The 21877-nt window shown below is 40.5% G+C and overlaps 2 protein-coding genes across 5 annotated transcripts in view; one reads left to right on the top strand and one right to left on the bottom strand.

Moving 5' to 3' along the window:
• Positions 1-7: 7 nt before the first annotated feature.
• LOC105688342 (transcription initiation factor TFIID subunit 11) lies at positions 8-9734 on the bottom strand. 2 transcript variants are annotated; one of them, XM_048654202.1, is made up of 6 exons: positions 9457-9734; positions 1769-1902; positions 1421-1674; positions 1222-1309; positions 1037-1133; positions 8-905 (listed from the first exon to the last, which is right to left on the bottom strand). In XM_048654202.1, exons 1-6 carry the CDS (start codon positions 9500-9502, stop codon positions 772-774), a joined length of 753 nt encoding a protein of 250 aa, XP_048510159.1. In that variant the 5' UTR covers positions 9503-9734; the 3' UTR covers positions 8-771. The 2 variants fall into 2 exon arrangements, with proteins under 2 accessions (XP_048510159.1, XP_012259955.2); XM_012404532.3 differs by lacking the exon at positions 9457-9734 and adding an exon at positions 2004-2411.
• LOC105688379 (serine/threonine-protein kinase tricornered) overlaps positions 2611-21877 on the top strand; it is an 81201-nt gene continuing 61934 nt past the window's right edge. For 2 of the 3 annotated variants that reach the window (XM_012404629.4, XM_048654197.1), the window contains exons 1-2: positions 2611-2948; positions 5606-5760. In XM_012404629.4, the coding sequence (XP_012260052.2) occupies positions 2947-2948; positions 5606-5760 (157 nt within the window). In that variant the 5' untranslated portion in view covers positions 2611-2946. Of the gene's footprint in view, positions 2949-5605; positions 5761-17039; positions 20722-21877 lie in introns of those variants that run through there. The other variant, XM_048654195.1, reaches the window with a different exon arrangement.

Genomic DNA, 21877 nt, shown 5'->3' with positions numbered 1-21877 from the left:
ACGAAGATTTTCGATAATATATATTTTTGTTTATTATGTACAATTACAGAAATAATGTTTTTTCTTTTTCAATTGATCAATCAAGTTAATGTTACAAGAATATAACTTTTGGGAATTTTGTTGATAGGAATCTTTACTATTTTTAATACGTGTCAGAGTTTATGTGTATTATTAGCAATGTTTCAATACTGTAGCTTTCCACAACATTGAATGGACAGTCAATTTATTGTGATGAAGATTGGTATTTCGCATTCCCTAATGACGCATAGAGCTCTTAAAAGATTTCTCCTAGTGAGTTCCATTTATGAGCATCAACATTGCAAAAAGCTTCTGGGCTACAGTATTACACAGGTATTGGAAGTCTGGGTAAGACTCGTCTTTCATTCATTAGGCCCACTGCTATGCACGGTGATCTGTCAAAAGTCGGCTTTTGAAATCGCCGAATCTCTCCTCCCCACTCAAGCAGTGAATTACACACTCAGGAGCGAAAACCGCCTTTGCGCCCTAAGTGCACAATATACTATGAATCTTCGCCTAGCTAATAATATGATGAGTCCACAATATACTAAAAATATCATATACAAAAAAGATTTTCGCGCCAATTCGAACATGAAATAGCTAAATTGAACAATTTCCAACATGAAAATGAAAATATTGTATCTCCAGAATTAGATGTTACCGCAAGATATTAATTGGGGATTTAACTTAATTATGTACACATTACATGCCTGTGGAATTTCATTAAAATCAGGCTTAAAATTAAGGCTCTTTTTAGAGTCTGAAGAACGCTTTTTGCGTTCTGCCATTCGGTATCTGCCCTTGAAGACGTAATCTGCGCACCGCTTCTCTCAAATGTTTAGGTTGCAGTGGCCCGGTTTCTTCGTGAGTTTCCATCACATCTAGAGCTATTGAAGAAATTCCTATTGATTATTTAATAGGTGTAAAACTGTGGAAATAAGAAATATTGACAGTGTGTTTTGATCGTAATGTAATTATCGCAAACACTGAAATTTCATTCAAATAATGAATACTATACCTTCCTCGACAATTTCGCCAACAAATACTTTGGCTATACCTGACATTGCTATAACAACATTTTGTGAAACAGAACATCCGGTTATTGTCTGCATGATCTGAAACAAATCGAAATAGAGAAATGTCAAGTCTCATGGAATATGTCCAAGCACTCCAATTGGAATATTCTTAACTAAGATAGATTACTCTTTTAATCGCAGCTTTAGGAAATGCGGCTCTCCGATACATTTCATATCTGTCGAGTTGGTCTTCGGTGAAGTTTGATACCAAGACCCTGAAAGAAAAATATTTCCAAGTAAATTTTCATTCCGATTAGTTAGGGCGATAATTGAAAAAAGTTGGTTCTTTGCAAAATATTATTTCAAACCAAGTAGATGCTACGTACTGCATTTTTTCTCGTTCTTCTTCTTCTAATTCTCTTTTACTCTTCTCTCTGCTTTCCCTCCTTCCTTCTATGTTTGTAGGAACAGAGTGTGATAGCATTATATCATTAGCAAAAATATCTTCCTGTTCGGCTTTATTGGGCACACCATTCTTCAAATTTATTTGGTTATCAAGAATCATCCCACTACCCATCTGTTGGGAACCCAGCTCATCATTATCCGATTGCGAATGCTGACTCAAAGCATCGGATTCTGTCTAAAATAGTCAAAGACAAGAAGCAAAATTTTATTCATCTGTTTTCATCTGTTTTATAGTAAACGTTTCAGATTCTAAGTTTCATCAATTATACCTTTGATGGAGGGTTATCAACATCCATGGCATCACTGTCTCTTGCTCCAGGTCTGGATGGACTGTCCTTACCCTCAATGTCAACAGGCTCACTCTCGTTACCAGAATCCTCTTTCCCAAATATGTTATCCATCTCTGAAGGAGTAGAATTCAAAAACAACAATGATTATTCAGGCTCTGCTATCCTCTCACTCTGTCTGAATAATTGACCATTATTTGATCATGATCTCACGTACTCAATACCGTATTTTCAGTTCGAAATCTCTAGGTTAGACTCTGACAAATTCAGTGATTTGTAAAATTCTGAATGATGATCTGCGAAGCTCCCTAACCAAAATATACAAGACTTTCGGTGCTCCGATTAAAACCCTTGTCGCATAGTTTTTAAAAAATGTTCTACTAAATTCATTTTTCACCGCCTGGAAAATATTGACTTTTGACAGAAACGAGTGTTTACACACATATATATATGTTTACACAACAGTGGAGAAGGTGGAGACACCGCTCAAGACGTCACGATTACAACAGAACCTGTGTATATCAGGCTCTGAATTTTATCAGACGAATCGATTATTTTGGGTGATTTTATTTTGAATATAGAAATATTGGTATAATGAGAAAGTTTTTCCCTAGTGATTAGAGTTCTCAAGATCAATTGAATCGACATATCGCACCCGCTGATTCCATTTAAATCTTTTCGAAATTTTAACGCACGTGTAATGTGGGTTTTTAGTTTCTAAAGTTGCTCGAACGGTGGCGGTACTTGTAGAATAGCAATAAATGTATCGTGTCGCGACGCCGCATTTGTCAATACTCAATTATTTCAACAGTTTTCTCGTGTGTTCGGTCGTATTTGGCAACGAAATCCGTTAATTCTAACGGTTTGCTCGCAAAGTTCGGATAATAGGGCGATGGGCGCTTGTATTTATTTCGCACTACGAGTTTCTATGCAGTGGAATTTTAGCGGTTGAAAAAGCACCGAGTTCATTCTTAAGAGATCTCGGACATTTGCCAAGTGGGGACTAGAGTGAGTGAGTGCAGCGTTAGATCTCTGTTCGTATAAGTGAAAATTAATGAAATCATACATCACTGGACGGAGCTAGGTTCATTATCTTCTCTTAGAAGTTAGAACTTGGAAGTGAACGCGGCACTACCGATCACCGTTCATGTATTGATAAAATGTGAGTACCCCATTCGAAATCGCATTATGCAATTCATAACGCACCGTATGTGTATTTATTACAGGGATTGCCTATACATCCCCACAGATGAAACCTCTGGAGATTTTTACGCTATCTATTGTATTCATACATCCAAAATATTTCTATATTTTTCATCGCAGATGGATAGCTTGGGGGGATATTCGAACAAACGGTTTTTTCGAATATTTCCCCCTGTATTTTCAGAGGGTACTAATTGTCATCGCGATATTATGAAAAAAGAAATCTAACATAGGTTACCAATGAAGAAACAGGGATTTTTATGGTGTCCGAATTATTCGTGCAATATTCGAACTCGATGCAGCTTTCGAAATGCATATGGAGAATTAGAGTTGTGTTACTGAAATTCGATTTGAATATTATCATTCATCACGTACAACACCGTGAAATGTGATCAATTAATTCACATCGAATCAATCGCGTGATTTTTATTCGTAAGCGTACCCCTGGCATGAACATGTTTTCGTTATTAATTTTCAAAGCGTTAGCATTAATCTGCAAATCAAGTTCTATAGTTGCAGCGACTATTTCAGCTATCAAATCCATCACCTTGATGCGATAACTATATTGCACATGGCTTTTATAGGCAGTTCGCTCGTTAATCAAAGTCCAATTTTGATTCGTTCATCTGCCAATACATCGGAGTAGATATTCCAATTGAATCCAGAGTTGTCCTTGAATACCATTCTTTTTACCTCGAGAATCTCAAATGATTATCGTTATTTTTTCGTGTGAATATTACCAAGAGTCTAATAGATATGGAAATGCTTTTTTATTTAATCGATATGATACGACACATATTTGGAAGTGCTCCTAATATCAGCAGGTCACGTAGCTGAATCGGACACAAAAGTATTTATTTGTCTTCGCTTCAATGGTGTTTTCAATATTTTATACGAGCTCAATTTTAAGGATAACACATTTGAAGATTTCACATCCAAACAAATTTTTGTACTATATTCTTGCTATGGCAACATCATTGAATGGAATTTGGTCGACAACTCAACGAGATTTTCCTTGCAACTGTAACGTACGTTGGGCGTCTTTTGATCAAGTCGTGATTGGAATTCTTGTTTTTTCAAAGGCCCACGCAACTACAATACATCAATTTTTTAATACTACAGGCACGCAAAGGTGTACAACTTGTTCGTTCAATTATTAGTGTTGAAAAGGCTTAATTTCATTTAAATCGTGGCAGTTCGTTTTTATTCTTCCTTCATCGTTTGATTCAAAAGCAGCTTTAGTGTGGCTGGCTAGTGTTTCGGCTTTTTTTCTCGGGATGTATGGTACCGAGGTTAAATGTTAGAAAATGGCGAATGGAAGTTATTCTACGTGCACACAAAAGCATCGAGCGATTGTTATTGGTTGTTATTTTAAATTGCGTCTGAGCATACCGTTAATGCAGCGCTGGATGTAACTCGTAGCTGTCATACCCACGTACACCGGTGTGATCCAGAATCCGTTACAATATAATCTTGAACCAAACTTAAATCAATTAAAAAGTAAGTTAAATTCTACAACATGATCAATTCATGATCAAACATGATCAATTCTTATGAGATCGCGAAATTGAACATATACGTCGTGGAAATAAATGTCGAATTTCAAAGGCACGTTCTGCAGTATTGCAAATAACATATCCTGCGTATATTTACCCACGAAGTACGATTTTTTATACCCACCATTCGTTTCATACGGATACCTGAGCACAGAAAAATCATGGATTGCCCGGAAGCGTTTAGCGTTTGCTCGAGGCCTCTGAAGGGCGACTCACCCCATACGTTGTATAAACACGTAAAACGGAGAACGCAAATCGGTGGTACATATCACGTATATTCTTAATTACGGTGCAGCTGAAACTAGCGGCAGCATGTTGCAGGTACTGCGTGCACCGTAAAATACTTATTTACACATACAGCACCGAGTAAAGAAAGTGACAAACCTACGGTTCGCTCGCAAATATACTCAAGCTCGACGCCGTACACGTGCGTATCTCTGGGTAGATATGCACGACGCGATATTCAGGGCGAGGTAAGAAGGCGGTCTTCGGCGAGCCCTTTTCTACCCTGTAGAGAAGCATGAAAATTGTTAAAAGTAAAAATATCTCGCGGGACAATGAAGAAATAAAAGGTATGAGAAAATGAAAAATAACAGGCCAACGACCCCGACACACCAGATGATGCTGTTGCAAACTTTTGTGTGTTCAAGTGTATAATATCTATGGTCACATCGCGTATGTTCAATCGCGTACATACGAGCGTTAAATAATAGTACATATTTCATCAATATAGGTGGAATCTAGTCAAGGGATCAGTCGATCAATAGTTAAGGCTATAGGTGGAGGCGAAAACTTATTCAGAGTTCACTGCGACTGTTACGTAGCGTGTTACGTGCCATGGGACTTCCCGAGGGATGTACCGATCGCCGTTTTTTGTTGATATTTGATACGTGTTATAGATACGCAGAACGTAAAACTTGAATTACTGTATGTTATCGTCACCACGTTTTTTTAGGACAATTTGGGTTTTTTTTCTATCTATCCTATAACTTCTTATACTTTTATATAACTATCCTAAAGAGGGTTGATTTTAATCTACACATATTTCGTTCTCCAAAAGGTGCGAAGAGGCGACGGACGTGGAGTCGTTTTATCAGTCAAAGCATCAGCAGAGTGCAGCAGCAGTAACAGCTACGATGGGAGTCGCAGAAGACGATCATGCTCCAACGCCTTCAAACGTGACTTCCCACCCTAATCCCAACTCCAATCAAGAAGGTAAGACTTACAGTCAGTTACTTTAATCCCCTGTAAAGAGAAATGTAATTCCTGATGCGATGATTTTGATTCAACGGCATTTGCCAAATACGAAACAGCCGCTGGTTAGATTCATTGGTAAAGTATATTCAATATAGGGCAGTTCGGTGTAAGTACACAGGTAATAAAACAGGCTCTGACGAAGCGCGTCGTCTTTAATTTTTCCTGTCGATCAACGGTATCGAAAGATTACAACCACAAAATAAGGTATTGTGTAAAGTACGTGGTGTTTCCATTATTTTTAGTTGGAATTTTATTTCCTTGTTCAAAAAGCCATTCCATCGCGCTATACGTGTATATGATTCTGTTCTGAAAAATTGATGACCGTCAATAGAAACTCGAAACACGAGATGAAACGAGATGATCGAATTATCGCCAATTTATCGCTCCGAAATGTGAAAAATTAAGAATATCTCAATGGTAAAAATTCGTAGCCCGAAATACTCGACAAATTCGTGTTCCTGATGAGGTCAAAAAGAGTTGGTACAATACGTGAGATTTTATTTTGATTTTGCCGAACAACGTTTTATAATTTCCACATGAATTTACGAAGATATAATGGAGACGTGATGCAGTAGCTCGAGATTTCATACTTGGGTGTTAGCGGGCCGCACTGGGGCGCTCTCGATCTTGTTCGTATTTCTACCGTTGCGCGGCGTACCGCCTCGCGTCCTCTCTCGCTACGGACACTACGTTCGGATCGTATAAGAGCCAGGCTCTCGCTGCGGTGACCGGTAACGAGCTCCGGCTCAGCCTAGACTTTGGGGAACTGCGTCGCAGTTCCTCAGACCCAATGTTTACACGTTCGTCAGGCAAAATAAAGGCCGGCACGTCTATGAAATTGAAAAACAATCTATGACCTTTAAATAGATGATAAGGAGGCGAGGAATACCTTTGGTGGTTGATCTTTTTTAATAGATGACGAGGAGGTGTGAAATACCTTTATTGGTTTATCAGGCTCCTATTGTTAACAAGTGTCGGCTGACCTGCCAACACCCGATTGAGATCTAGTTCACACCCCGTTGATCGATCCTCTGATCCACCGACTCGGCGGCATCCCTTTGCTATGATATGTCTGCGAAATTCTATGTCTGGACCCCGTTTTCGCCCCGGAGAACGTCCGATTTCGAAGCGTCGTAACTGCTCGAAAAATTGGGGTAGAGGGTTGCAAAAAAGTGCATTTTAAAGCCTAAAGCTTCACCTATTGAATGCGTTTGGCTAATTCAGATTACGTCGCTTCGTTCACTAGGTTATACTCTTCTGATTCAATTGATGTCGAACTCGTAAAGTAATTCATTGACTTTGAGAAGGTGCACCGGGTGTCCGAGTCGTTGGATTATAATTTTTCTGATGTCATTTCGAAGGTAGAAGTGTCCCCTTCGAAACGCGTTTTTTAAATTTGCTGTGCGATTTTTTTTACACGAGCTATGCGACTCTGAACCGATTATTGTGCACGAATCTCAGATGCGATACTCTGACCGGACCCAGTTATCGTATTGAGGTTTTTCAAAAACGATTTTGGAGCTCAAAACTTCGACTTTACGAAACGTCATCGCAATTTTTTATTGACTAGCCTATTCTCAAAAGTAGACTAGTTATCACCAATTTATCGATCTGATAAGCAAAAAATCAAGGATATCTCCATGGGAAAAATTCGTAGCTAAATTTGATTGACTGATTCGTGTTGCTGAGGTCAAAATACGTAAGGAAAGTGTCCTACAATCGATTTAAAAACTACTTCATTTTTGGCCCAACAATCGAAAAAATCCAAAGGGGTACCCCTTAGAGTTTTTTCAATTTTGGGGTTGAAAATCAACCTTTTTTTTAAACGAGTTTTCTATGCTATTTTCATGTAATTTGATCTCCGGAATCCGAATTCGGAAGTTAAATCGATCTATCTATAAAATTGCTCGAGTTATTGCCAATTTTTCGCTTTTTGGAGCAGAAAAATTGACAAAGAAAATCTCAAGATGCCTGTGAAATATAATGATGTGAAAATCAAAGAAAATTACGGTAGAAAAATTGAACAGACGAATGAAATCAAGTGCGGCGCACACTTCGAAAGTACTAACTTCACGTCTGGTGATACTAGATTTGTATACCCGATTGAAAGTTTGGATGTGGAAATTTGGAAACAGATATTGATTTGAGTTTTGAAAGCGTTGGTTCCATTAATTCTTCTACTGTTGTAACAAAAAACTTTACGATGGCCTGTGGCACGTGTACATGCCTCCGTAATATTAATTTGCGTTCGACTGGTTATTATAGGTACTATGGTTATATATGGTTGGTCGTACTTATAGGATTTTGTTGTTCTCGGTCTAGTAGCAAGTACCACTTTGGTACTCTGTACCATCGCAACGGCATCCTTTTTACCGTGGGAAACTGGTTTCATCTATCGCCATGGCGATGGTCAGGTCAACGGAGGTTGAACACTGAACTGTTCAGATATCTGGGTTGAGGAAAATGTTCAATGGACGGTTTAACAAGGCCAATTCGCCTATTCGAGGAACAATACTTCACGATTCATCAGGTTTTCGATCTATCTTTTTTATTGTTATTAGTTTTTTGTTGCATCTGCTATCAAATAAGCGTGTCACAATTGTCATTCTCACGATTCAGGAACCTGAACCTGATTTTCGAGATTGGTTGGGACTTTGCGAATTCATCGTCCACAAAATCACTTGAGAGTTACAAGGAGCAAAAAAAGGCTGTTCCTAGTGACGAAATGAATATCTGCCGCAATTACGAGACCGAATCTGAATGTTCACGACATTCGTGCGTTGGAGTAGGCTACGGAAAAAATTAATATCTTCGGAACGTGCTGGACTATTTAGCCGATAGAGTTTCCGCTGCACATTTCGTGAAAATAACCCACGTGTGCAGTATGCAGTATAAATATTTAGTACTTGGACTTTTAGATGATTTGCGACTCGTTAACCCCGTGAAGCGGTGGTTCACCTTCTGGTTGAGATAAACGGGGCTGCGAGCTGAGACGTTATCTGGCCTATAAAAATAGTCAACAAGGTATTCGAACAGCGAAGATCTTTATGCACTTCGTTGTACTCAAGACCTATGAAACTTTTAATATACTTATTCGTCATTAATACTTATGGCTACATAAGGATGTAATAGTCAGCTCAGAAATTCACGCGAATGATCCTTAAAATGACTGGTATAATAAGCGCGCCACCACATGCGGGGGATTCCGGTTTCCTAGACTGTAAAACCTACATTCAAAGTTACACCGAATTTTTATCCCCACTTTCAGATGAATTCTAAAAAAGTTCATTTCTGCCGGTCAAATTTGACCAGCTTTCCCGCATCATTGAAAAATTCTCCTATATACATTATAGGCATACGCGAGGCATACGCGAATTCTTCAATTCATTCGGTTTGAATTTATCGTACATCGGGATGACGTTCTCTCCGTGAGATGATCATCGACATACTCATCGTTCAAATGGGTCATGCTCTGTTAGTTTGATGGCTGTCGCATTTTTGTCCACAAACTATTTCGAAGTGTTTCAGAGTGTAAGTCTTCTACCAAACCATTTTTTTTTAAAAGCTTTACTCGATAACGAATGCATCACGGTAATCGAACTTATATGGAGTCGGTGCATTTTTGTCATTCAATGACCCAAATTCTATTCTCACCTGTGCACCATATTTTATCACAGCTAAAGTTGAATATTCGGATCATCAGCAGTTAGTTCGGTAATTGCAGGGCCGTCGATCAAAATCGACCGTATACGTTATAGGTCGAGGGAGAAGATGGATATGCAGAGGATCGATATTTATAGAGCGTAAAAATGTTAGGGAGGGTGGCGCACTTTTCGTTGGTTTTATTTTTCTTTTTTCCTCTACTCAAGTGATCGAGTCGAGACATCGCTCCGTTTTCCGCCCCCTCGAGCACACGCGGCCTTCGACTTCCTGACCCGGCACTATCTTCGATCCGACTCAACTGTAGATCACGGCGAGTCGACGCACCGAAGAAATCTTATTGCGGAAAGGTCTTCCAACTGTATCGGTGTGGATTTGCATATCGATTTTATAGATCTGGGTCAGAACAACGGACTCGCCGATGCTGCGCCAACCGACGATCGCTCGTCATTCTACCCAATAATGTCCGTTCATGTAGTGCTCTGAAAAATTATTAATTTATAGAGCACCTTCGTGTACCTAAGTAACTGTGGGACGATCAGGTATCAAACTGTCGAAACCCTAGACGTGTGTTTCGATTTCTTTTCGATTTGTCCGTGTCGTCTCTATAAGACAATCCACGCGATTCGTATGAGGTCAATTATTGTGTGGCAGTTTTCGAAATAATTTTGAAAAATTTAGAATCGTCAAAGATCACTGACGACCGATAATCGGGTGAGTTTCTCTGACGTATAATTGTATGATATATTTTTCACTTCGCAACGCCGTTCGAGAAATAATGATCACAGGTGTCCGATTTTCGAAGCCACACCTCACACCGTAAGTACGGTATTGAGTTGGTCGCGTGCAAATCACGTATTCACGTATGAATTAGCGTTCAGTTTTGGTCTTAGTTTTTTTACACTCTTTTTTCTACCTGTGGGCATAAATAAACGTGTCGCTAAAAAGAAAAAAGTGAAGGAAAGAAAAGAAACACATTCGTAGACTAGGTCAGGGTTGCCAGAGACACGGACAAACGTTTAGGTATGTGTATATTATTATTAAATGCCGTAAAGAAAGGAGGAGATATCCATGCATATAATATATTCATATGTATAATTATCGCCATATATGTTCAAATGTAGGATACTTCCATAGATGTGGGTGTATGATTTAGATAGACGTATAATATGGGTCCCGGAATGCGAATCATCCGATCAAGATGCGTTGCATGTGTGAAATAAGATCCGAAATATTTCTACAGCTGCTGCTCTAATTTTCAAGCGTAAAATTAATGTGAAGATGTGAATAATTTCTTTCATTGACACCCGCTGCGGGTGTCAATGAAAAATAAAATCATACAAGTATCCGTGCAATATATTGCAGGGATCGAAATATCGCAGGGGGCATAAATAGAGTATTGCAGAGAGAAAATCAGCATGGCTCGAATCGCTATGTTCTCTGTTCGCTTTGCTCACTTTTTCGGGAAACAAAAGGCTCGTATTGTCAGATGAACAGGAATATTAAAACTGAGAAACCGTCACCTCAAATAATTCATTGTAGGTACGTATTTAGGCATAGGCGGATGTGGTACACACATGTACGTCCATTTTGGAAACAATTGTTCAAACTTGTTTCTGTGGTAAAATTTTCGGAATAGTTGGGATAACGAAGCTACCCATAGGCCATATTATAGTATTCAAGTCGTGGCGCGTGCATCGGGTAAATCCGACTCCGTCGTCAATTAAAATTGCTTAGACATCGCGCCATCGACGCAATATAATTCCTTACTCTATTTCGCTCCGTGTGTAGATACCTATGCTATACAAACGACGTATCTATTTTATAAAACGCGTTCAGAGATGCGTAAGTAGTCGCGGTCATCGCAGGATCTTTGCACGCTTACGTTGCTATCGCTGGTGGTATCGGTGTTGCTGCACCCTTTGCAGGCGCCGGTGATACACCACCAGACCAGACGGGCGCGGAGCATCTTCATTTCCACATGACATCCACCACTCCTGCACATTTGTATTCACATTCGCATTCCCCGTGTGATCCAACAGACTGCATTACAAGATGAATGAAGAAAAGTGCGAGACGAACGAAAGAGGAAGTGCATACGTATGCGGGAGAAATAAACATTTCTAACGCAACTCCGATGTACTCCTCTTGCAAACTCTGTACACTGAATAGCCGCATACGTTGCACCTGACTCACAATCGGATCACATTCGGAATCATGGATAAAACCCCTATGAGTTTTTGTCGAGTACCGAACAACAGCGACAATCCTTTGTAGATAATTATTTCAGTGAACAGTCGTACTTGTTTGACGAAAAAGTAACATTCCATTCCGACTTCAGCGTCTCATTTTCATTAATATTTGAGTCCCATTAGCCAAGAATTATAGCCTCTTCAAATCCATCGATATTGATCAGTCGACCTAGCCCGGCGGTGAGCATTTTTTCAAGTATATGTATGTACAGGTATTGTCGGATCGGAAAAAGTTCTGTTCAGATTTTACTATAAATCTTACCACGAGTAAATAGACTGGCAAATCCCTCCGGATTGATTGATCGATTAATTGATTGATTAATGTCTATAATAAACTTGCAAAGCACACGCAACCCTGTATAGAACACGGTCTGGGAAAAATTTATCATGCTGTGCGGGTCACATGAAAGTCAGGAATTCGAGATACTGCCCGACGAGAATTTGATTATCGATCGGAGCCAATATTTTCTCCAGTGTGCAGAAGCATGCGTTGAGCGTAAAAGGACTTTGACTTTTCTTTTATGCTTCATTCGCGTACGAAAACCTCGAAGATGTGATTCTCCTTAATTGATTCCTCTAATCATTTTTCCGGTCGGTGCAGTTAGGTATTAGTGAATTTTTCTTCCACCGAGTTTTTCTTTCCGAGTGGACTTGCACTAGCTGCGGCTTTCACCTATTTTATTCGTAGTTTTTTTCGGTGTTTTACAAACCGAATTGCGTAATAGGCTGCAACGCCGCGGCTAAAAAACTTGACTTCTTTAGTCGTTACGTGAAATTGCAATTATTCTTCAGTGGTCATTAAATTTAACAGACTGAGACAAGAAGTCGCTGTACACCGAAGTAGGTATATTGTACTCCTATGTGCGTGAATCGGGATTTTCATATCAATTTTATACATCTTCAGACACCTGCAACCCCCAAAATTTTTTCGCCACAAACTATGCAAATTTTGTGGCCGGTCTGAAATCAGACAGGCTCTGCACTGAAAAATTTTCTCGTATTTTCTATTACCGGCGTGAAGGTTTAGGACGATTGAAATGAATACATTTCGGGACATTTTATTGTCCTCTTCTTCTTGGTATTGCTACTCGCGTTTTGTTTTTCAATTAGTCCCTTCGTTTCTGACTTTCGAAGATAAAACTCGGATATCGTGGGCCGTCACCGCGAACGTGATAACCTCGCGATCCTCGCGCATTCCGAAATCCCATTCATATTGAATTTGATTTTCAGCAAGAATAGCGTGTGTCTAACATACGTCGCGCGTCGTGGCGTACGATACGAAACGCAACGTGAAAAGTACCGCGGTATTTCAATTCGGACCAACATGCGACTACAACTTGACACAGTGCCAGGCCCGCAATCTTTTCCATGCTCCTAATTTTCCCACTACTCCCTCGCGTTTTACACAGACATCCCGATTCGTACGACACCTCCTACACCGGAACTAACCGAAGGAGGTGGGGATCTGGGGGACAGAGAGAATTCGCGATATGCAGGGGTCGTCGTTTCTGGGTCAAGTTCGCGCCCGCGTGACTACCGCTATAAAAACTTTTCCTGCTATAAGAACTCCGCTATTCATGAATGATATCGCAAGTGGAATTTCATATTCAATAGGGATCCTTTTTTCATTAGTATTATTATTTTGAACTGTATTATTGCGGAAATTTTGTAAAAATGTATTCCGGGTATAAAAATCAATGAACGTCAGGTGATTGATACTTCTCTGACAATGGGCCAATGTATGTCCGCATTATGTGTCTCTCTTGCGCGTAAGAAAGAGAAACAGAGATTCCAAGGTTAATTTTACTATTTCTCCTCCTTATTCCGATGTTATAACATATCCACCCTGACGAAAGGTTGATGAATGGAACTTGCGAGAGCTCTTGAATAACGATCATGTGGTCGGAATTTGGGGAAAATTGCACCGAAACCGAAACTGATTGCTATTCTCGGGGGATGTTGTATCCGCCGCTTTGAAACGATACAAATTAAATTGCATACCTATAAACCGGCGGATGAGCGCCCGTCGCAGCATTGCGCAAATGTAAATTGTAATTAGAATAGTTTGAGAAACGGTTCACTTTTTAGGTCAGAAAGTCGAGGATAAGCGACGAAAGCGGAGCTTTGGCGTGTCGCATTGAAACCGAACGGACTCACGCGAACCACCCCCGACGCGATTATACCGCAAACATGTATAGGTATATTTGGGTTCGATACAGAACGAATAGAATAACGGAAATTATTTACTGTCAAGGTGGGGAATTTTGAACACTCAACATACACCAAAGTCTTCCGCTCAATTATTACATTCGAATTTGGAAGCGTTACTTCTTTCTGGGAGAAAGAAGTGGACTCGAACATGCGGCGTGCGTCTACCTGAAAAGTCGATAACAGTTTCTCTAGAATCGAATGAGAAAATCAACTTCAATTTGGATCTCCACCCTATTTTCCCGGTGTGCCCATACCCAGTCAAATGGAAAAAGGTCACTCAATTTGCACACAAAACGTAGTAGACGTAAAAACCCAAGATGTCTGCGCATTGGTCCTTTTCATACATATCATAGCAAAGAAGATGGATGGACCTCGCCGCACCGGCATTTTTTCTGTTTGACGCAGGTTAAAAAGACAGAACTTTTTGATCCAGGTTTCGCCTCAAGCCGCTCCCACCTCTTGTAACATTTTCGTCGTGGATACGAAAATGTGGCGCACGTGAGAAGCGTATCCAAAGTTCGGTCGATCATCCTTTTGAATATTTTATCCAAATATCAAATTTCTATTCGAAATTACACGATTCATACCATACCGCGAACACTCGTATAGATACAATTTGCAATCGAAAAAGAATCAGTTCATTTTGCATTCTTGCTTAACTTTCGTTGTTCGATTTTGTACATGTGTTTGGAGTGGAGGTTCTCCAAATCACGTTTCGCGCGTGATAAGTTATAGTCGAATCTGGCGGGAGACTTGAAATTTACGATTAGTTTTCTTGCGTAGGTTGCACCGAAAAAATTCGGAGGAAAAAGGTTCGGCCTTTCGTTGGAGCGGGCGTATCATTGACGAGTGCGCATCGCGTACAACGTGCACGTATATTGGTAGTCGTGAATTCACGCTGTTAAACGTGGGTGACATCCTGTCACCTGCCGCCTTCTGTTTTCATGCGTTTGCGTATCTATCGCTATTGGTATCATCGCAGTTTCTGCGATTCACCCGCGTAGCGCGGTCTCAAATTCCTTCTCTCGCAATTGCACATGCTGCGGTGACTCATGGCTTCAAAAAAATTTCACCCATACACAATTTTACCGTACCTTTTGCATCGAGTCTTGTATAGCTCTCGTAGAAGTACGTTTCACGAAGCAAAACGTCGTTTTCGGCTTTGCCCCGAAATAGAAATAATCGTTCGGGCGTTCCCGATTAATAAATAAGGGAGAAAAAAAATGGCAAACGTGTTCGACGTGATAACGGAGGAGAAGTCGTGGAACGACAATTGCGCGTTTTATAACGTCGACATCCAACATTTCTTTAAACTTTTTTCGTTACATCATATCCGCTCGAAATTGGCTTCACAGGCGGGCTTGGCAGAGGAGAACGACATTTTGTATTTTTTTTTTTGTATTTAAATAAAGCCAACCAAGTATCACGTAATCGAATTTTTCCGAATTGTGTTCAATTAAAATAATTAAATCTATTTTTCAAAGAAAATTTTTAATTTTTGAGCAGTAGGTCGTCACTCTTCAGCATTTAATGTATAGCACTCGGCGAAAGTTTTCGCAAGACGGGAACCTTTTGGCGGGACAAGGTACAACGAAGCCACTTTTATAAAAGAAGCCTTCGTGTAATCGTTATCGGAGATAACCGCATCGCGTAGCTTTTATATCGAGTCATACGCGCGATTTACCAACCTCTCTTCCGCTTTGTTCGTAACCTTCTCTTCTTTTTTCTATTCTCTTTCCAAGATTTTTTTCCAGCGGATTTCATCGACTCGCAAAACCGAAAAGAACCGTTGAATCACCGCGAAGACCGCGTATCGTCGCGTTGATCGTGACAATTCTGGCCAATTCGAAGTCGCGTATTTTATTGCTGCATTATACGTATCATACATGGAATATACATAAAGCGTCACGTGTGTAATTCCGATGGGTGTCCGTGGATTGTATACGCGTAGGGAACCTGAGGCTACGTATGCATAATTCAATAATTGCATACAATATGTATATTCGGCATGCGTATAAATACAGAATGTTAAATTACAGAGGTTGGGGGCACGTGTTGCTCGCTCGATATTATCCCCTTTATCTTATTCCGCGTTGTCTCTTCATACACTCTCTTATTCTTCTCTTAAATTTCCAACCTTTCTCTAATATCTGTACTGCAATAGCTGATAAATCGACTTAATTTTTTTCATTCCGTTTTAAACTTGCAGCTCACGTGCATCGCTCTGTCATGTAATCGCTTCTCGAATTAACATGTACCAGTTTCATTAGGCAATTGTCATAACGACGGAATCCTTTGACGACGCATTCGTCCATCCATCGATTGAGTAACTTAGAAAAAAGGAAGAAATAAACACACGGTGCCTGAACAACGTGAAATGTTTCGGACAGAAATCCGTCTGTTCAACCTATCTCGTTCAAATATAGTAACACAATACAACGTAGGACTGGCGAAAGTAGGGTAAATTGGAATGGATGAAATTTTTTACTCATTTTCTCCGATAACCTTTGTTGGTTTATTGTGCAAAAATAATATTTCGAAAATCCCCTGCGATAGAATGCTCTAAAAATCGTCCATCTACGGAACTGAGCTTTTTCACCATCGAAATCAGCTGTGCAGCTATTGCGAGTGCGTAAGCTTTGTGCAAGGAAAATTGTCTTCCGTATTTTTCCGTTCAATTTCACGTGGTTTCTCATCGTGCAACAATTTCGTATTCGGGTGTCGTCGTGGTGCCCCCGTATTACCTGCGCCGCCCGTACATACGAGTCTACGTATGCAAAGTATGCATACGTATTCGTACTAAGTGCGTAGGTGCGACGATCGGTCGATGTATTTGTGTCTACCTAAAGTGGTAGAAGGGATGGGATGGACAACGTTGGCACAATCGACTCAGCGGTCTAGCCTGTATCTCCTTCTCTAGCTACGCTCCTCTCCCCCCCGCCCCCCCCTCCCTCCCTCCCTTTCTCCCTCCTTCGCCCTTCCCCTCTCTCTCTGGCTCGATTTAATCGCGTTGGTTGGAGGAAGACAAGATTTTATTGTCGGAGTAGAAGCAGCTAGCAGCTAGCAGACCTCAACGACAGCGACCGCGGCAACGGCAACAACATCACCAACACCGATGCCAAAGTGAGCTGTTAGCCGAACCGAACGACGAGTACCGCGCGAGTCTATCGCAGGCCGAGCAAGCGAGCGGTTGGCTTTTTGTCGCTCATTGCGCAACGGTTGAGACATTTTTTTCAATTTTTATTTCGAAAAAAGTGGGAAAAAACTTTTCACTCAGAGTGGGTTAAATACGTGCGATCGTAACATACAATTCCATGGTTATCGTTACACTTGAATCCGTTATTATGCACCGTTTTTTTTTTTTCGTTCCCTTTATGAAAGTGGTTGAAGTTCGCGAGTGCAAAAATCGCGCAGTATCGTCGTGCTCGCAGTGCTAGTTCTATTTTTCCCCCCGTCTCGCTTTATCTAACTGTTATTCGTCGTTGTTGCTTTCGTTTTTTTCTTTCCATGTGATTGAAAAAATTCAATTCATGGATAACAGTATTGACTGTAGGAATTGCGTGAAATCGCCGGATTTTGTGTTCCTATCTAATGATAAATATATCGATATCAACTGTGTCTTCGTCTATGACAACGAAGATATCGTTGGGTAAACGTATGCGTACATAGGTAGGTGTAGGCATATGGATGTGTAAATATACATAAGTATAAAACAACTCAAGGAACACTTCAACGGTCTTCTTGTTGCCATTTCTCTCATATCTTATTGCGGAATTTATCGTGTGAAGTGCGTTGTGTAATTGTAATAACGTTTGAATAACGAACGACCTGCGGAAGGTTCAATTACGTTACAAAAGGTTACTTGGTTTTCTCTCCTTGTTTCGGTCTCGTAACGCATCACAATCACCTTATCTGTGTACATCGTTAAAAATACACACTGTGATAATGTGACGAACGCGTAAGATTATCAAATTTATAACTCTGAAAATGAAGAAAATGAATAAACAAATAGAAACGCAATTCGATGTACATAGTTATATACTTGGATGAATAGAAAATAACAAGTAAAGTGAAAAAGAAAAGCAAAAGGAAAGAGATACGAATAAATTAAAAAGTAAAAAGAAAAGGTCGTCCTATCGTAATCTCGATGGATTATCTATTGAGACATGTCAACAACACGTGCGTATAATACAGAGTCTGCAGTTCGGTTTTTTTTTCTATCGTCATTCGATAATCAAACTACGACGACAACCACTCGAAAATATCGACGACTTGTGCTTGATTTTGTGATGTGACATTAGAAAATTTCGCCACGTTTTATCTCTACTTTTCGACTGCGTTCAAGTATAATTTTTCAAGTCCAGAAAAAGAACGTCACGGGGTCTGCGGTGATAGAATCCAATGTGAAAATATTGCCGATATATCGAGTGTGCGAAGAAAAAAGAACGGGATGACGACGTCCTTGGAAATTATGTATTCTTACGTCGCTGAGAGGTAATCAAAGATCGGTTGATTACCCTGATGTGAAATACAATTCTATGAGTTTTACAATAATCGTCGCAAAGTGTGATCTAAGGTCAAGAGAGATCGGACGAAGAATTGCAACTGTACACTCGGTAGGATATAAATGCTCTCCTCGCGAAGAAAACGAAGCAAGCAAAACCAAGTATATTGTAACAAGTGAGTGGTAATTGTACAGAGGAGCGAAACGCACTGTTTCCATATATCCTTGCAAAAAATAAAAGGAAGAATAAAAATACTGTCGTCGGTGGTGAATCAGTGGAGATTTGAACAGGTTGCAAGTAATAATGGAAAACGAAAAATATATCTGCAAGATTTTTGCCTATGAAAAAAAAGGCGCAAATGCATCCCTGAAACTGTGAAACTCAAACTCCAATGGAACGAAGGAAAAAATGAGGTAATAAAAAGAAGTATAATAAGATAAAACGTGTACCTTGAAATGACCAAAAAATTAAAAATTTTAACGAAAAAACAAATTAAGTAAAAATTAAGTAAAAATACAAAATAACGGACAGCGAAGAAACATTACCGTGCAATATTTAGTACATATGTATAGTTTATGGCGATCGATAAGAAAAATTGAATCATACCTATTGCCAGAATAGTCTCTAATCGATAAAGAAAAAATCATTTGCAATGAGTTTATAGTGAAATTATTTGCGAGGTGTTCAAAAGAGAATGATCTCTCAACTCTGCTGGCGGAGAAGAGGAGTACATACCTACCTTAAACTAAACGTGCAACAAGTTATACCGTAACAACATGGACTAGTACTTCTCGTTTTTCAATTCTGTCGACAGTCGATTCGTTTATTTATCCGTTATAATCAGACATTTGCACGCGCTACAATTGGACCACAAAAGCACGTGACAAGAGCGCTTCGCGTTGGTTTCATTCAATCAAGCTACGGATCTGTGCATGCATAAACGGATCGTATGTACGCCCGGGATGATTGCGTAACGAGATCTTATCGGCCCTTCGAATGACGTCTGCTCAACGTTCGATGCGATAACTTATTTCTTCTAATCGGAAGAGTGAGAGTGAAAGAACGAATGAGGAAAAAGGAGAAAGACAAACTCGCGACAGGTGGAGGGAAGGGTTGAAGAGCCGATCAATTAATTGATTCGCTACGCACGGCTCTGCGGTTCAGTTTATATTTTACATACTTGCACAAGCTGTGCCGCTTTTTGCAACGGAACACGGCAAATCGTCTGCGCATATATTTGGAACTTTTGAGACTTGTCACCTTCGACATATACATATCTTCGGATTTTGAACGTCGGTGGATAGCCCACCGCGCGACCTGAGAAGAAAGAATATCAATTATTTGCTGGAGAATATCCCCGTTAATCGTCGTCGACGTTGTCACGAAGCACCGTTTGACACCTTGTAATATTCAAAAATACCGCACGCATATCGTAATATATATAAATAAATAAATGAAAATCAAATGAAAAACCACGCGTGAAACGTTATACCGTAGACACGCTGGACGTGACTTCAAAATCTAAAGCAAATATCTCGTGGTGAATCTCCGACGTCTTGTTAACGTTATATTATTCCATCGTTGCGTCGAAAGTTCGCGGTAGTGTGTGCTCGGGTGAATATAATTTGTGAATAGTGAAAAGACTGACTCCAGTGAAATTTTATATTCAAGTTTAAAGAAAATTTGATCAACGAACGGCTAATTATTATAAGTTTGTCGCTACGCAAAATATCCCATTTCACAACGTAGGCTGGGAGCATATCCAAGGGAGCGAGGCACGAGAGTGGAATTGAAATATTGACATTTGAAAATGGAAAAGTAAGAACTGTGCTCGCGATTTTCGATTCCTATCGTCGCGTAATAATCAGGTGTGTCGAAGGAGCGCCCCTTCTTCCGTTTCTATTGTCTTTCGAGATAAATTTTTAACCTTCGAAACCTGATACGTAAAATATTTTGAATGACTTTTCTACTTTGCGGTTTCGTCTTCAACTCGTCGTCCTCGTCGGGCGATAAGAAAAAATTCGAGCAAATGCCAGTCGCCTCCAAAGATTGGGTTTCGCACCCCGCTAAAATTAGTACGTCGATAACAACCGTCAAGGGTGGTACGATTCAGAGCACCACGACCGCTTGGATGTCACCGTACAGCAGGGGTGACCCTCCTAATGACAGAGGAGGACCTAATAACAATGGCGTTGTCATTCTCGAGGGATGCAGACCTCCAGCTGCAACGACCGCTAGACGATTTCTCAGGTGGTTCAGCAGACTTGGACAACCTCCCATCGGAAAATCAGGTACTGACTGTTTTTTTTTTTTTTTTTTTTTTTTTTTCTTTTCTCTCTCCCTCTTTCTTCGATTCTGAAACTGCTCTTACGAAGATTCTAGTGAAATTATGTTGCACAGGGTACTTTTTCTGTTCCAAATCTGCATCGAATGTGGCAGTTCGATATCCGATTTATCATTTTAGCGTGCGCATACCCATATACCTAATTTTACACTTATGATCCCGCTTGAACGTCCTCGCGTCGAATACCCTACATAGGTGATAAAGTTTTGTTCCGATCTTATCCGAAATAAAACACCTGCGTACACGTGTACGCGTGATCACCCGATACACGCCCCGGAGTGAAATTTCTCCCTGCTGGTTTTCCGATCAAGATTCACGGACTTCGCGACAGTTCGAACGAAATGGCTAACACCGTATTTCCTCGATGCTCGAGCGCGCTTCGCTCAGAAACGAGAAATATGAAAAATGAAAATGAATAGGATACGATGAAAACTAAAAGTTACAACGAACGTCCAGCGATCGGAAGGATCGCCACCTCGTAGCGTTGGGCTTCCTCGAACCCTCGATGGAGAGAGCACGGGGATAAAAGAAGAATGAAAAGGGCTCTCGTACCTCGACTGGGTGATCAGCTGTTCGCTTCATTCTTGGAAATGCTTACCTGGCGCTTTTCGGCACCAGTGAGTCGAAGAACCAACCAACTAGCAACCGAGAGTGCGATCTTGAGTTTCTCCTTATAACCAAGGTTGCTGCGGTCAATAACGCGTCGTCCGGTTCTTTAAAAATTTCATCCACCTGGCGGGTGAGAATTTTCTCCTTTTCACTTCGGAGTTCTTCTACCAACGCTCCGTTTTGGAATACCCCTTCGCAAATAGGGCGAAGTTTATTTATTTCCCTGCACTCGGTGTACGGTGCGAGGGTTGTCGGTCGCGACATTCTCGGACGACTTGTTCGAGTTTTCGAAAAGGGGCGTGCCCGTGAGTTGAAGAACAAATCGTGCTACGTCACTAACCAGGAAATAAGTGTTGGACGATACCGTTCGCAGTTTGTCCGAGGGCCGCGTTGCGCCATTCTTTCGATTTCGAACCACTTTTAGACCACTCCTAATCCTTCGGAAGTGGGTATACCTATACGCACGCACGTGGTCTAGGCGCGTCGTTTTACGA

This window comes from Athalia rosae, chromosome 4 (genome assembly GCF_917208135.1).
Source record: "Athalia rosae chromosome 4, iyAthRosa1.1, whole genome shotgun sequence".
Lineage (NCBI taxonomy): Eukaryota > Metazoa > Arthropoda > Insecta > Hymenoptera > Athaliidae > Athalia > Athalia rosae.
This window is presented reverse-complemented; position numbering and strand designations above follow the sequence as displayed.

What these genes read in the sequence shown, in the direction of transcription:
- LOC105688342 (XM_048654202.1), bottom strand. Translation starts at nt 9,502, where the DNA reads ATGATCCGAATATTCAACTTTAGCTGTGATAAAATATGGTGCACAG. An exon ending in TGATAAAATATGGTGCACAG is followed by an intron (nt 1,903 to 9,456) that starts GTGAGAATAGAA and finishes CTACTCCTTCAG; the next exon opens with AGATGGATAACATATTTGGG. An exon ending in TTGATAACCCTCCATCAAAG is followed by an intron (nt 1,675 to 1,768) that starts GTATAATTGATG and finishes TGACTATTTTAG; the next exon opens with ACAGAATCCGATGCTTTGAG.